Here is an 18146-nt window from a genome sequence, read left to right as displayed (position 1 = left end):
ATTTGTCTTAAATTCCAGTTAACACAGAAAACAATATATTCCTTACACCAGCAGTGGTTTGCTAATTTTGCTAACAATGGTGATGCATCAAACTATTCTGTCATCTTAGATAATCAATATCTTTTATTTCAATTTAATCATCTATTTATGTCACACCTGCCATCCTTTGAAAGGTTATTGTTAGAAAAGCATTAACAATATGAGTGCGTACGAACGTGAACAAGAGACTGCGAGTGTTGAAACAGATAGTGAAATAGAAGATTCTGAATCAGAGCATAACATATCAGAAAGTGACCACAATACAGATTCTGAACAAGAACATGATATAAATGATTTATGTGTCAGGTCTTCTGTCTCATCCTAAAATTTCTATGTAGGAAAAGATGGAACAAAATGGTCTAAAGTATTGCCTTCCAAAAATGTTCGGACTCCGTCGAAAAACATTGTAACCCATTAACCTGGTGTAAAAAAACAATATCGAAATTTAAAAACTCCAGTTGATTGTTTACTTCAAATGGTGCTACTTTGGTAGACGGTTGCACGGATTTTTGGCGATTTACGTTAACGTGATTTTTACAATCGTCAGCCATCTTGAAAAACGCTGTTTTTACGCATACAGTCAAAAGTCGTTAATCTGGACACCCATAATTCGGAATGATCTATAATCCGGACATCAAAGATACAAACTTTCTGCGCATGTGTCAAAGCATAATGCCTTAACGCATGCGCATAGGCGTTTACACAAGCGCGTAATACTTTTACGCATGCGTGTTTAATGTATAACGGACGGTATAAGCTAAGCTAAAATTATCTAATTATCTGTTTCAGTTAATGTTGCAGATTGCGTTGTTCCTTAATCTTCGAATTGGATCCGTTATTTTTTGCAGACTGTTAGAGGAATTTTATAAAAGTAAGCTTGAACTTTAGATTATGTCAAAAAGAGTTTCCGATTCTGGAGATGCCGAGGGATCTACAAAGCAAAAGCATGTTTCGATGTCCATCAAACAAAAAAGTGGAATTGCTGCAAAAAAAGGGATAAATGCATGAAGAAAGTGACAGAGAGGTGATTTGTTTCTCTAACCATTCCGTAATCTGTTTATCAATTTCACGCTGCTCTGCGGGGAAGTGGGGGAAACGTCGCGGCGTGCAATGAACTGGAAGTTGATCTGTGAGCACTATCCTTATCTTCAGGTCAGTTCTTTTTATTTTATTCAGCTTATAATTCCTTACTAAATGTAGTATTTCATCTCGATGTATTCCGTCGTTGAAATGATTTAAATCAAATTCCTCGTCATTATAAATATCACGAGTACACATCAAATAGTTTTCTGGTTGCAATTTTCTAATTTCGGCTATGCGTAATGTATGCTTTACGCATGCGCGCGTTGAGAGAAATGTTTAATAAAGTAAACAAATAAATATTAAGCTTTTTTTTTTTGTAAATTTTGATACCCATTAGATCATAAGTGCTCTTTATTTCATAAATTATGGTTTCATATTTTTAATTTTATAATTTCTGCATGCCATCTTACCAGATTTAAACTGATGATCTATAATCCGGAATCGCAGAAGTCCCGACGAGTCCGGATTAAAGACTTTTGACTGTAGTAAAGTATTCGAAACTTTAAAAAAATAAATATTGTTAAAAGTAATGGATTAATTTTTTTTTTTTTTTTTTTTTTTTTTTTTTTTTTTTGAAAATGTCGTTTTTTAAGATGGCAGGCAAGTGTAAATAAATACATTTACTATGAGTATAAAGTACTAAAGTAAGGCTATTATTACTTTCATATAGCAAAAAAGAAAATAAAAACATTGTGCCAACGTTTAATTAGATTAAAATATTACTGAAATTGAATATCGAATTAAAAACCATCCTACGAACATTTAAAAGAATTAGAATATTATTAAATTCAAATACTTAAATACGTTATATAAAATATAATTAACATTAAAACATATGTAACAATAATTATCTCAGCAATTTTTGAAAATAGTGTATTAATTTTTTTAACAAAAATTGAAGTATACAAATATAAAATAAAAGAAAATTATGTACTTACATTTTTTTGAGTAATTTAACCTCTTGTGTATTGGTAAGTACCACAAAAAAAATCGAAATCGTAATTGAATCGGATCTTTTAACCATCTTCATCTGTTATCCAAATATCTCGCACTTCATTGAAGAAGGGTTGATCTTTACATTACGGTAACTGGTAGTTTGGCGACATTTTGGAGGCGATAAAGGTTACTACCTGGGACTTTGGTAATAATGTGAGCAGTACTGAGTTCCGATTACGCATTATTTTGTGTGGGGGGAATGCGAGATCATGGGATATGTCATGTGATATTAATGGACGAATTACGGTTCTTTAATCGGAAAAGGGGGGAAATCGGGAAAAAATCTGGAAATTTTGTATTTGGCTTTATTCTGTGTTGTGTGAAATAGTGTTTGTGAATTTTTGGATCCCATGGCCGTAAGTAAAGTGAATTCGAAATGGGTATTTAGTGGTATTGAAAAAGATAGTAAGAAATGTTTTTTAAGGTTGTGTGAGAGAGAAATAAACATGTTTTATTATGTTATTTATTTTACCTGGTATCTTGCTTTGAAAGATAAGTATGATTTTAAAGATTCTGAAAGAGAATGAAGAAAAGTGTATCCGCCACGTAATGAAGATTCTGAAGGAGATTAGGTAAGTTAGTATTTTTAATTATTTTTATGCATTGTTGGAAATGTAAGGTGGAGAGGAATTTGGTATTATTGGGAAAATTGTTATTAGCAATGATTTAGTTTAAAGTAATTAGAATTGTAAGGTAATTTTTATTAATTGAATGTATGTGCTCATGTATATTTTAAGTGGTGTTTTTGAATTTAATTATATTTTAATGAAATGATAGTTATTTTGTGAATTTTATACTTGTAGGAATTTGGTGTATGTTTAAGTTGAAATAAATGTGCATGGAAATAATTTAAATATTTGATAATAAATATTTGTAATGCTTCATGTATGAATTCGTTGGTGACGTGTATAATGTAATAGATGATTTAGAGGTAAAAGTTTTTGGATATTTTATTTATTTTATATGTGGAAATGTTCATATTTGTAAAGGGTAAATACTTTTTCGCGATCATGTAATTTCATATATGTTCTTTTTACCGGGTTTAAAGATTGAGAAAATTGTCATGTATTTTCGTGAAATTTTTTTAATTTATGAGATAAAAGCAGTGTACATGGATATAGTTAGGAGTGTGCGGAATGCCATTTTTGTGCAATTCTGGGATGTTTTTTTAAGTAAAAATAAGTCGACGTGTACATGGTTCAGTGATATTTTAATGAAAGGATAGTTATTTTGTGAATTTTATGCTTGTAGGAATTTGGTTTACGTTTAAGTTGAAATAAACGTGCATGGAAATAATTTAAATATTTGATACTAAATATTTGTAATGCTTCATGTATGAATTCGTTGGTGACGTGTATAATGTAATAGATGATTTAGAGGTAAAAGTTTTTGGATATTTTATTTATTTTATATGTGGAAATGTTCATATTTGTAAAGGGTAAATACTTTTTCGCGATCAGGTAATTTCATATATGTTCTTTTTACCGGGTTTAAAGATTGAGAAAATTGTCATGTATTTTCGTGAAATTTTTCGAATTTATGAGAAAAAAGCAGTGTACATGGATATAGTGAAGAGTGTGCGCAATGCCATTTTTGTGCAATTCTGGGATGTTTTTTTAAGTAAAAATAAGTCGGCGTGTACATGGTTTATGTGTATGTGTTATTTTGAAAAACGCGTAAGGTGTATGGTATTGTGCACTTTTTCCGAATTTTGCAATGAATATTAGTCATGATTAAGCAGTTTTGTTTGATAAAATTTCTAGCATAAGTGTAATTCGGCTAGTAGATTGTTGGAAGAAGTGTTCAGTAGATAAGAAGAAAAGAAACATGTCTTTACTTCGTGAAGACAAAATGGCGGCGGGGAAAAAAAAATAGAGGGTTGCTGTATGGGAGTTGGTCACCAAAAAATCACCAAGTTACCGTAATGTAAAGATCAACCAAGAAGCAATTAGCGAGGTTTCCTCTGACGCTATTAACAATTTATAAACAAATCTTTGATTAGGAAAGACAGGTTGGCCAAAATAAAGTCTCAAAGGGCAATTTTTTTATTCCAATACCAATAATTCTTGGTAATTACCAATAACAACATTCGTCTTCGAAACGGAGATATCCATTCCATTTGAAATCCGAGGAATTCGAAAAGATGAATAATAAAATTTTAAAATGGCGCTGTAATGCACAAATATTCAGTAGCCAATCGAAGCTGATTACATCATTCATAGAATTAAAATTATTTAAATAATCATTCATAATAAAATCATTTTTAAAACAAATGCAAAATTAAATTTTATTTTAATATTTAACAGCCATAAATAATGTTTAAAATATTAAATTTATAGATATTAATAAAACCAATTACTTTTTAAGTAAGGTGATGTCATTGATTATATCGTCCACAACATAAGATTATATAAAATATTATAAACAACAAAATTTTTATTTCAAATAAAAATGTAAAATTAAATTGATTTTTAATATTTAGAAGCCATAAATAATATTTAAAACAAGGAAGTTATGCATAATAAAACTCATTATTTTTTTAATAAAATGACAACAAAGTATCGGTTACCATAAATAACTTATCCAGCAATGGGTTTACCATAAGTTGTATTACTCGCCAAAAGGCAAATCGCCAAAATCCGTGCAACCATCTACCAATGTAGCACCCTTCAAATTTTGGATGATGATATTCTAGGAGATTTGGTCAACTATACTAATATTTATATTTCAACAATAAAAGATAAATTTTCCAGAGAAAGAGATGCTTTTGAAACAAATTTAGCGGAACTGGCTTTGTTTGAATTGTTATACTATGCTGGTGTTTTGAGAGCAGCGCACCTGAAAGCAAAAGACTTGTGGTCTACTGATGGTTTTGGAGTTTTTAAAAATACAGTGACACTCAATGGTTTCCATTTTCTTTTGAGATGCATTCGATTCGATAATATAAATTCGCGATCACAAAGAAAAGAAACTGATAGACTCGCATCTATTAGGGACATTTTTGAAAAGTTCTTGAAGAACATACAGAAACTATACTGTATCTCAGAATATTGCACAGTTGATGAAAAACTTGAAGCATTTATAGGAAGGTGTCAATTCATGCAATACATGAGAAATAAGCCAGCCAGGTATGGTATTAAAATTTTTGCTTTATGCGATTCTCGCACATTTTACACATATAATTTAGAAATTTATGCCGGACAACAGCCTATCGGACCATACAGGCAATCAAATACGCCATCTGATGCAAAATCTATGCAAAAGAATCATTTCGCCGATAAAAGGAACATAACAATGGATAATTGGTTTATGAGTGTTCTTTAGCAACTGATTTATTACACAATTATAAACTTACTTGCGTCGGTACACTTCGAAAAAATAAAAGAGAAATTCCGTTAGAATTTTTGCCTCATAAAGGTAGACCTGTACACTCTTCACTATTTGGCTTCAAAAATAAGGAACTTACTTTAACATCGTATGTTCCAAAAAAAAAAATGCATCGGCCCTGGTATTGCCATTTATGCATGATGACAAAAAAATTCATCCAGATTCAGGCGATCAGAACAAACCCAAAATGATAATGTTCTACAATATGACTAAAGGTGGTGTTGATACTGTAGACGAATTATGTGGAACATGTTCAGTTTCAAGATGCCTACGTTGGCTGCTTACAATATTTTTTGGACTAATGAATATTGCCGGAATTAATGCATTCATAATACACTACTTTAACCATGAGCAGAGTAATATGAAACGAAAGGATTTCTTGAAGGAATTATCATTAGCCCTTGTAAAAGAACATGCAGTAATTCGATCAAAGATCACATCTCTACCCATTGCACTAAAAACTGGAGTGAAGAGGTTGGCTGGAGTAGATGTAACTAATGAACCAAAAAAGTTTCAAAAGAGAAGCTGCAGACGATGTGATATTTGTCCATGAAAAGACGACAGGAAAACATCTATATCTTGTTTAGAATGTAACAAATTAATTTGTAAAAAACATGTAAATATCTTATGTGAAGATTGTTTCAAAAGTAAAGATTCTGAATAATTAAAGGTATGTTTTTCAGTTATTGTATTACTGTACTTAATTTTTATAGAGATGAAATGTTAAATTGTGTTACTGAAATTAATTTCGAAAGAATTAAAATGATAAATTGTATTACTGTACTTAATTTTGAAAGGGATGGATTGATAAATTGCATTATAATATAATTAAAAATTAAATGAAATAATTTAATTAGATTAAATAATAAAATCAACGGAATTTATTTTTTAGTTAAAATTTGACTGTGGCGGTAATTAAAAAATAATGTGCATTTATGCATTTTATAGTTTTCTTTCGAATACCGATGATGTGCAAGACCTTAAATTAAGTCATATGTTTTAAAATACACTTAAAATTAAACTTATCTCATGCAAAATTAGAATTTCTAGTTTCAATCCAAGCAATAAACTGTGTTCGTTCATTATATTTAACATGAAATGTTGACAATAAAACCTTGGGGTGAAAATTGTCCCGTGCGCTTACTAACGCAGCGAAAGGGAGCGCGGATGCTGAAGGGTTGATCTAAAACTAAATACTGAACGGCTAAATAAAAGTCTGACTGCATTTCCTGCTCCCCAGATTTATAAAATTTCTGGGGAAAGTACAGAATCATCCACTGCTTGATGTGTTTTTAAGAATTCCAGGGTTTTCATCCGCAGAGAACCGGTTGGTGCCGTTGCATTTTTACTCGCCAATCTCGCGGTTAATCGACGATGAGCCGAGCCGTAAACGTGATTTTTAGTGCATGTAAATTCAAGTTTGCAGACAAAACAATATATTAAGCATATGGTAGTAAAAATTCTCAAATAATATGCATGTAGATGTAAAACTAACCAGTTAAACGTGATATACAAAAATAAATTTGTCTTAAATTCCAGTTAACACAGAAAACAATATATTCCTTACACCAGCAGTGGTTTGCTAATTTTGCTAACCATGGTGATGCATCAAACTATTCTGTCATCTTAGATAATCAATATCTTTTATTTCAATTTAATCATCTATTTATGCCACACCTGCCATCCTTTGAAAGGTTATTGTTAGAAAAGCATTAACAATATATTGTTAAAATTTTACTCCATAAAAATGTATTTATTCTCATAATTTTAGATGACAATAACCAATAATAAAAATAAAAGCATTACTTAATTATTTAAAATGCACATGCACATTTTCGCGGCCTACGGGAACAAATTATTTTACAGGTTGGAAACCTCATGGTTCTTAGAGCTGTTAATAACTAAGAACACAACGTGAACAGCCGTGTTACAAATTAGCATTCACCCCTCCCACCGTATTTTCTTCCTTTCATCCCGAACCGAGAACCGGCATCTATCTACGAAAATATTTCTGTCTATTCGTTGTTAAAAAATTAAAAAATAATAATAAATAAGAGAAGAATATAAATCTGCATATGCGAACAACAACAGCTTTAATTCAACAAAATGAACGCAAGAGGAATGGTTGCAAACTTCGAACAAGCGAATAGGATAAATCCGCGGGGTTACCAGGTTTGAACTATTATCGCCAAAGTTGGCGATATTTGCATTTACCGGGTTCTCTGCGGGAGTGCTTTTGAATTCCACATACTCTGCATCCATGTACACATCGACCTATTTTCACTTTAAAAATTCCCAGAATTGCACAAAATGTAATTGCGCACGCCCTTTATCCATGTGCACGTTGACCTATTTTCACTTAAAAATCCAATTTTTATTCTTGTAAAAAGTGCCAAACAAATAAGTGGGCGATTCTGCACTTTACCCAAATTTCTTCCTGATCAGGAATCCTTAATATATATTAATTCTTATATTATATCCCTTCATTTTTTTAGGTAAAAGATGGGAGCATATAAATATATGCAAGAACTATGGCGAAAGAAACAATCTGATGTTATGAAATTTTTGCTTCGAACACGATGCTGGTATTACAGGCAGTTGAATACAGTTCACAGAGCCCCTAGACCGACGCGTCCTGATAAAGCACGTCGATTGGGTTATCGTGCTAAGCAAGGTAGTATACAAATCTGTCTTTGGGGTGTAGAGAAGTTAATACTTCCATGGGTACTTACTTATTATTCTATCGACTCAGTACTGCGATTTAGTGGAATTATGGATGGCCGCTTTCTTTAAAATTCCGCAGTAACAATTGTCGAGAAGTTTCTGCCAATGGTCGATGGGATAATGCGCAAATACCCTTCCTTGTTAAAATAGCCACTTGATCACTGACTAAAATCGGTAGATTAGTTACCAGAATTGCCAAACTTAATATCATGTCAAAGTTGTCTGCATTATATCATTGATTCAGTATTTTTCTTTCTCTTAAATATTAATTATTTTTTATTTATAATAAATTGAAAATATACATACAATTTTTGTGAAATTTATGATGTGCAGCATACATAATGCTGCATGTTGTAATTTTCATGCTTGCTTAGACCAAGTGACATTATTCCTTCATTACTTTTATCCACCTTTAGTGTTAACTGGATGACTTTCAATTTTTTGTTGACTATCAAAATCTAAAATGTGAATGGAGAGTAGTTAAAAATGAAATTCAATTAGTATTATTTGAAAAAGCAATTTATTTGGGAAACTTTCAAGAATATATGAGAATTATCTGGCTAGGCATAAATGATCTACCCATTTGTGTGAAGAGATTGAGTTTCCAAAATAACTCAAAACTGTGGACATGCTTAAAGTTCAAGTACTAATTGCAAAATCTTTAGAACTTTTTTGTTTAGCTACCACATAAGTGCGTTACCAAGAAGAGCAAATGTTACCAAATGTGAAACCAACTAGCCTTGTATAAGCCAAGCCAAGATCGTGCTGCCGTTATTTTTTATTCTGATGTGTTGTTATATGTGCCAAAGAAACTAGTTTTTTTAATCAAGTTTAAAAGAAATCATTTAGAATTTTGTAGTTAAAATAAATCGAAGATTTTTGTTGAATATACACCTCGTGCAAGATTGTTAAATTTAGGGAAATATGTTAAGAGTAGTATTATAAAAACCGAATAAATGCTGATTAGACGTTGCCTTTTATCAAAAAAAGCCATCTCTCTCAGAAGATTGAGGGAAATGCTAAATTTTACATTTGTACATCGTGGTGTTTTTCTTTCAAGGCAGTTAAATATACATTCATGGCAGTATGTTGAGAGCCTTGTGCTGATAGAATGTGTTAGAATCATGCAAATTAAATTCTTACAGCAATTTCAAATTTTATTTTAAAATATCACTTGTATTTTCAGTGTTTCATTGCATTGTCGTTTTTCGTAATGTTCTACTTTCAGAATTCTTTTTATGCCTATTTTAAATTTACCATTCACCTTATTCTTACATTCAGAATTCTCATTTCATACATATTTCTACAGGGGGAATTAAATTTACAGATCTTTTCATTAACATTGATTTTTATTCCTTTCAGCTTGGGTGTTATGTTGTTGAGATTACTTAGCAGTAGATTTGTTAAGGAATCTTAAGTACTCTATAAAATTCATAAAAGTTCTGAGTATGACAGTAAATTATATTTCTTGGAGTAGCAGTAATGGTCTTCTTTTTTTATTGTATTTTGGCAAAGTTTGAATTCTGGTTTAGAGTGACATGTTAATATGTCAAATGTCTAAAATTATCTATTTTAGGAATGTCTTTAATATATATCTTCTCCATGTAGTTGCAAATTAAGACTAATTTACAGATTTCTTATTGCATGTGCGTTTGTGAAATTGATGAGATAATATTGAAATGACAAATAGAAATAAAATTTTTGCAAAATTTAAAGAAAATAATATAAGCAACTAAATACTGCATGCTTGGGAGGGAGAAACCACCCCCCAAAATATAATAACATAATAATAAGAAAAAACATGTAGCAACTAAGAATGAAATGCATGATTAAAAAAATTAAATCATTATTACTCTTAAACATAAGATTATTCTAAACTCGACCATTGGTAAATGAACTATGGAACTGATGCCAAATTTTGTAATGTTCAAATAAAAAAGATTATTTTTTAATACTTCTCAGACTTTTGCCATTATGGCTAATACCAGATTTGCATGGAAACTATTTATCTCATTCAACAAGACAGAGTTGCTTGGCTCGCGACCACATAAATAAAAATCTGATGTGTACACAACTGACTTCCTTATATGGAATATTAAATTGTATGCATTTTTCCTGCATTCCATTTAAACTTGGTGAATTGTACTTCGTCGATAGCACATAAAACCACACTAGAATAAATGCACTCTTTAAAATTTGCTATATTTATTTAGCATAGTGACACTCTGGTGCTGGTTTCACGTAATGGCATTGCATTTTGTAACTCGGAATGCACAAAAATTATATCTAATCGTTGCCACATATTACTTTCAAATACTATAATACGTCTAAAACAATGTATAAAAGAAATTAAACAAAAAAAAAGGAAACTGTTTTTCACAAACGATTCAGTATTTCTCAATTAATTCAGTCCTCACTTTGCTAAAAGGCTAAAATACATAAAAACTCAAAATATCTATATAAAAATTACGAAGTAAATCTTAAACACTTATTTCCTCGAATAATTTTCCGAATGGATTAAGCATGATTTCGTTCGCAGTAATAAAAGTAAAAGAAGGCGTGGCTAATCTTTGGAATATGGCAACAGGTAGTTTGGCGACATTTTGGTAAGGCGATAAAGGTTACTAGCTAGGACTTTAGCAGTGTACATGGATAAAGTCAAGAGTGTGCGCAATGTCATTTTTGTGCAATTCTGGGATTTTTTTTTAAGTAAAAATAGGTCGACGTGTACATGGATGATACCGTGTATGTGCAATTCTTGAAAACGCGGCAAGCAGTGGGCGATTCTGCACTTTCTCCCAATTTCGCACCTAATCTCCGTCATGATTAAGCACTTTTGCTTCATAAAAGTTCTAGCATAGGCGTAATTCTGCTAGCAGATTGTTGGGGGGGGGGAAATGTTGAGTAAAAAAAAAAATGCCTTTACTTTGTGAAAACAAAATGGTGATAAAAAAAAAACTAGCAAGTTGCTGTAGCAGGGTTGGTTTCCAAAAAATAGCCCAAGTTACCATAATCCAAAGATTAACCGAAGGCGTTATCTTTGTTGTTGCGAAGCCTAGTTTCTTTTTATTGGCAATAAATACACTATGCCAGGTTTCAAACGTAAACAAACATGGCCGCCATGGCCAAAATTATTAGCAGAATTGCCAACTCTCCCGAATTAGGCGGGAGACTCTCGATTTTCGACCGCTCTCCCACCAACCCGATTTACAATATATTTCCCCCGACTTTTTCTTTTATACTTCGTTATATAAACAAAAAAAAGTGATTTTGGACGTTGGAAAGCAATTGGATTTTCTCTAGATTATATCTAAAACAAAACCTTGCGAATCAGACGACAATTTCCGCTTTGTGAGTGACTGCATACGTATCCAGAAACGTCGTTCTGCAGTGGGCATCGAGCTCCACTGCGTGTCATCTGGCATATATTAGCCAGTGAGCACAAAGCAAGCTCAAGGCCGTTATTTAGATGTTCTTTAGTTACTTCGTTAATCTTGTCATGAGTTGTTTGCCTACACGTGCCTTCGAGAAATAGTTTTAGAAGTTACCATCTTTTGTTATGTCTGCGAGAAAGGTGAAATACTCGTGCACATTTCAAAAATCGTACACAGTTGACTTTCCTTCTACTATTTCCTCAAGGAAATGTAATAAATTTGCAATGTGTATCAACTGTCGTTGCAATTTTTCGATTTCGCATGGTGGAAGAGCGGATGTTCTCAAACATGTGCGTACACAAAAACACAAGGACAAAATGAGTTGTTTTGAGAAAAAAAACGAAAAATTTAATTTTATTGGGAAGGAAAGAACTATAAAGTTATTGATGCAGAATATCTGTTCTCTGCCTTTTTACTGGAGCATAACCTGTCACTGAATGCATCGGATCACGCTGCGACTTTATTTTAAAAAATGTTTCCCGATAGTGAAATCGCTAAGAAATACTCAAGTGCAAGAACCAAAACAGGTACAATTGTTAAAGAAATGGATTTGAAAAATAAATCCTCAGTTATTGATTGCATTAAAACAGCTGCGTTCTGCCTCTCTACGGATGGAAGCAATAATACCAAATCAAAACTGTATCCAATTAGTGTTTCTTTTTTTAATCCAGAGTCTTCAGAAAATGAGTGCAGTTTACTTTACAGTCCCCACTTTAGAAGGACATTTGACAGGCTTTATTATAGCACAGCTAATTATTAAAACTTTAAAAGAAAATGTAGTTCCTCTGGATAATTGCTTAGCACTTGGTGCCGATGATGCACCAGTAATGGTAGACTTAAAGACTGGTGTTGTAGGCATCTTAAGAAAGGCAAATTCAGATTTGCAGATTATGAGGTGCACCTGTCACCTCTTAAATTTAGCAGCTGAAAAAGGGCCAATAAATGTGAATGAACACATTGTTGTTATTTACTATATCTTGAAAGGAGTTCTAAAAGAAAGGAAAAATTGAAACATTTCCAACAGCTGCATAATACTAAAATGAGAAAAATTTTGAAATGTGTGTACATGCTGACTGTCTTTAAAGAAATCCTTATCTAGAATCCTCGATCAATGGAACCCACTTCTTGCATTTTGTAAAGAAGTAAATGCTTCGAGAGTTAAGATAAAAGGCTCTACTGAAAGTTATAAAATACCTAAAGTAAATGGAGATGTAGTTACTACTTCCATTGTTAAAAATAGGTTTGAGAAAAATAAAGTAATTTCTGCATCATTCAGCAATTCAACTGGCAGTTCTCAAAATATAAGCGTAAAGCTAATACAAATTTCTCTCAAAATAAAGAAATTGCTCAACACACAATACATTTTCCAATTACTATCAGTTTATCTTGTGAAGAACGAATATTTATGGTTTTTTTTTTTTTTTTTTTTCCCACTTAGGACATTAAAAAGCTTTCCCCCCTCCTCAATTTATTTTGCCATCATTCGATGTTCTTAACACAATTCTACAAAGCAGAATTCCATTAATTCATGTTTTGCAATCAATGATTTATGAACTGTTTAAAGACATTTTATCAAAGTTTGTAAAACCAGTCTGTGTTTTATCTTGTAATTCTATATGTGATATGATATATGGTGAAATAGAAAATCAGAAGAGAGATGAAGATTTGGTAACAGGAGCTGCAACTACAAAGGTAGTGGAAGAACTTTCAGAAGAAGACAAAAATAAGTTTTATCTTCATGTTAGAAGTTACTTCTGTCAAGTATGTGATTACATACTACATAAATTTCCAGTCAACGATGAAGTGATTTTGCATGCTAAAGTTTGTGATGTTTCTGCTCTAGCAAATGCATCTTTTTCTGACATAAGGTACTTTTTGAACAGATTTCCTGTGTTACTTCATTTAGTCATGAAAGATGATGAAATTGATGCTGCTACTGATATACTGCAGTCGCAATTTAATTAATTAAGGATTAATGATGATGAGGACATTTTGGACATCTGTATGCCAACGTACTTGGCATACAAATGTCTGAAATGTCCTCATCATCATTAGATTTGCCATATTCTTTATGATCAGAATATATCATAGTATCACTATCACTACTATCAGAATCAATATCTGAAATATTTTGCATCATTTCTGCTATTTCATGCTCTGTTAAACATTTTCGACGCTTCGACATTGCAACGGTAACGAAATTGCAACGAAAGAATTTACATCTAACAAGATCTAATTATTTTCTAAAAACTGAACTGCAAACCGAAATACCCAACGCTTTAACGAAAATAAAACTTCTCTACTTACAATAAACAACTACCACGTGCGAATTTAAAGAGACGTCATAAATCACGCCATTCAGAAACATTTATTTCCCCTTTTGTTTATATAATCAAAAACATGTGTATGTGAGTCATGCTACTCTCATTTTGAGTAGAAGGTCTAATGTATATGTATCTGAAACCAAATGGACATACAGTGCCATCTTGTGGCAGAAATCATAGTTTTTAAAACGTTCCAGGACACTGGCACAAGTATGTGACAGTCGAGGCTGAATGGGAAAATGCTCTGGCACGCCTGCATGTCGGCCAGGAAGTGAGTGTGTTCGTTGCTGCCACCTAGACGTGACAGTCGGCACGAAGGGGTTAAATGGATGGCCGCAATGATATTTCCTTTTGCCGAACTTCAATTTAACAACTTCCACCATTTTATCTTCTCAGACAGGCTCGAACCAACGAGCTCCAGCGAAAGATTTTTCAACATCAACAGGGTTGCCACACAACACGCAATTGCACCAAAAACCAGCGCAGAACACCTATCACCACATTTGGTGAAATTAGGGAGTATATCAGAGTTGTACCAAAATCTCTATTAATAAATTCAGAAATTTTAAAAAATTACAAAAATGAATCTTACCTTTTCATTCATTCGTTTTTTGATTGTGACAAAAATTTCCCTCAGAAACTGCAAAAAGCGGTCACTCGCAGATCATGTACTCGGCCAGGTACGAATCAAATTCATCTTTTACCTGCCAAGTACCCTTCAGACTTCTTTTTATGGCGCTCCACATGCCCTCAATTGAATTCGTATGAGCACCTGTTTCATAATCCTTAAAAGCGAGACTGATTAGCACGAAAGTGCATGAAACTCTCATCACTGAGGCAATCATACAATTTCTAACAGTCCGTAATAATAATGGATCCAAGCAAAATATTTTCTTTAATAATTCTTAACAGACATTCTTTCGTTCCCTCTTCAACCACATGAAAAAAACACTTATTTATTTCTCTTTCAATACCTCCAAACACCCATTTACCTTCCACGATTGTATTTTCTTTTACCAAATTGATGTTCCTCAAATTTCAACCACACATCCGGGTGGTCCAAGTACGTCATTCTCTCCCAAGCACATCTCCACACACACCTCTCTGCAAAACATCTTCCAGTCTACCATAGTGTAGTTACTCACATGCAACTCATCTATTATAAACTGATTCGTAAATTTCTGACCCCACAAATATGTTAATTAAAGGATCAGACTCGTAGGTATTCGTGCCTCGGAAAACCCAGAGCCCTTTATCTCACACTGATTTTGACATCGTGCTTGGAAGGACCAGACACACGACACCTCCAATTCAGACGAATATGTCGCATCTTTCCTTTCAACTGATTTCATACTATTTTTACATTTAGGACATTCGTACATATTCTCAATCAAGCCATAATCCATGCACCATTCTATCACACGCCTTTCACCCTTATCTTGCAACCAAATTGAATAAGTAAAATCCACACGTTCAACTCTTTCGACACCAGCCATTATGCTTACACACACTACGAGAAGCACAGTGAAATGATGAAAATTCAAAATGCCCACTAAATACTATATAAACAGTGACCTTAAACCCTAACAATTTTCATGACGCCAAGAGGTTGCCAGATTTCGCTTCATTTGGTGACTGGACCACAATCTGCAGTTTAGCCCATTCAGTCTTGTTATGAATCATGCTGATGATGATCTTACTTCTCATTTTAACCTGTGTCGTTTGACATAAAATCTATGTCTATTTACTAAAGGCCAGTTTAAATCTGTCAAAGCAGCTCATAGCGAGCCGCTCGTCCAGACGTTTAGACCTGAGTGAACGGACCTGTACTCTGATAGATTGTTTACACCAATCAGAGTGGACTGACAACTCACCTCCGTTTGTTTACGAAATGGATACCGACGTGGCAGCTGCAGGAAAGAATATGCATAGAAAATACATAGATGTTCTTTGGCTGCAGTGCTTGAAGTCTGCAAAGCAGTTTCAAACAAATTAATTTCTGCTCTTGGGATGGGGAAAAAAAGAAAAGGAAATGGGTACGTGACTGGGTCATATTTTATAAAACTTTAACGGTTATTAAATGAATTAGGAGTGTCAAATGAACTATTAAATGAATTTCGGACGAGAATGACCAAAGTTATAAAAACATTATTGCATATCAGATACAAGAATTTAAAAGAAACTCAGTTTGAAAGAAGTTATTTAGTCAACTGTGGTTATTGAAATTTTAATTAACAAAGTTTTTCTATTATATACAGCTGTTTATTTACACCTAATTAATCATTTACAAAATAATGTAAAAGTAATAATGTGTTTTATTATTTATTAATAGAAAGAATATATTTATTCATCCAGAATCCACAGAATCAGTAGCTCTCTGTGCATGTAATTAATTATGCAGAGTTCTGACTGGAACTGTGTTATTTCTAGAGAAGAATGCAAAATTAACACATGGAATATTAATTCAAAGCTACCATTAACACAACAGAAGCACAACTGCATAATATCTACCTAATTATTCAGAAAATCTCAAATAAATAAAAAGTAGCAAAAAACTTGGGAGCATTACATATATTACCACAGGTAAAAGAATGTATATATTATGACATAGTTCCAACAGGAAGATATTTATCGCAAATTGTTACTTTTGGATCCTATTGAAATTGTGTTTCTGGACAACACACAAAGTGATATCAACAAAATTAATAATATAGTGATTTACTTTTAAAATGCTAAAACGGATAGTTTAAGAAGATTAGAATTCATTTAGCATAATTTGTATAAACCTTAATACACCTTCAGTACTTGCACTCGCACATCCAAGCTGAATTGTAACGAATTATAGCTCAGAATGTTTTTATACAAAGCAAGAAATTTAAATATCCCCAATAAAACAGATCTACATATTTTTCATAATTCCATTTTTATTTTTTATAATATCATATATTTATTGCATCCTCCTGTTGGGATCCTTGTAGAAAAATGAATATAAGTACACATAATTATAGAAGTATGCAACTTATTAATGAAGCAGTGAAGTGTTCCCTAAAACACTTCATAAGATGCGTATGCATTAAAAAATACCAGGGTTAATCTCGGCATTATAGAACTCACTGTCACGACGTCCCTGCGAACGCTGCTCAGATAGATTTTTCAACAGGTTCAAAGTAGAAACGGAAGCGCTGACTCATCTCCCCTACGTTTCTACTCCGTCGAAGTGAGCGTTTACATTGTCAAAGTAATCGTAACGAGCGACTCGCTCCGAGCCACTCTGACAAGTGTAAACTGACCTTAAACCTCTAGACCAGCGGTTCTCAACCTTTTGACTAACGTGTACCATCTGTAAAAAAAACTAAAAACCTTTAGTACCACCACCACTCTTGAACAAAGCTCAGATCGCATAAATTTACGAGTGTTAGAGAAAAACTCAATCAGGATGTTGGGGTTGTGATTTCTGAAATAAATAGTTTAAAATACTTTTCTTCTTTCTGTACCACCGATTGAGAACCTCTACTTTAGACTGACCAAGTATGTGACAAAAATCAGATATGAAAAAATCAACATAAAGCTAACTATTAGTAAAACGTAAATGTCACTTATCTTCTTTCAAATATGTCCAACCTGTTATAAGTGTAAAATATTTAATGCTACTTGATAAACTACATGAAGTTTATTTTATTCTCAAACTTATGTTAATTTATTCATGTTTAGTAATAATGCATGTTACTTAGGGATCTATTTTACTTTTAGGATTGTATTACAAAAGTGAAATTCAGGCATAGAATAATATTTTAAATTGAATTTATTCAGGTCCCATTTGGTCATAGGTCCTTAATTTTTTTCACTAATGGGCCTTAAAAGTACTTAGCTTCCGTGTGCAGAAATGTGTACGAACCCTGTTATCTAATGTGTTTGGGGGAAATAAGTGCAACCTTTACTGTCTAAAAACTGTTTACTTTCACAAAATGAAAATACAAACTTTAATGTTTTAGAGTGAACGTATAATAAAAAAGATCCCCAAAAATGAGGTTTCAATCAAATTATTTTTAGACCAGTAAAGATCAGATTTCAGTGTTATACCTTGTAAAATTAGTATATGTAGAAAAAAAGAATATTTTTTTTCTTCTGAATTGGTTGGATGTCATATGTAGGTTTTTCA

At 32.5% G+C, this 18146-nt stretch overlaps 1 protein-coding gene across 1 annotated transcript in view; it reads left to right on the top strand.

Moving 5' to 3' along the window:
* RpL15 (ribosomal protein L15) overlaps positions 1-18146 on the top strand; it is a 34787-nt gene that overhangs the window by 1369 nt on the left and 15272 nt on the right. Inside the window, exon 2 of the mRNA XM_085821183.1 lies at positions 8001-8179. Within this exon, the coding sequence (XP_085677309.1) occupies positions 8008-8179 (172 nt within the window). The 5' untranslated portion in view covers positions 8001-8007. The remainder of the gene's footprint in view (positions 1-8000; positions 8180-18146) is intronic.

Source organism: Stegodyphus dumicola, chromosome 1 (assembly GCF_044657685.1).
Source record: "Stegodyphus dumicola isolate Sdum_Otavi_A_Nest chromosome 1, ASM4465768v1".
NCBI lineage: Eukaryota > Metazoa > Arthropoda > Arachnida > Araneae > Eresidae > Stegodyphus > Stegodyphus dumicola.
This window is presented reverse-complemented; position numbering and strand designations above follow the sequence as displayed.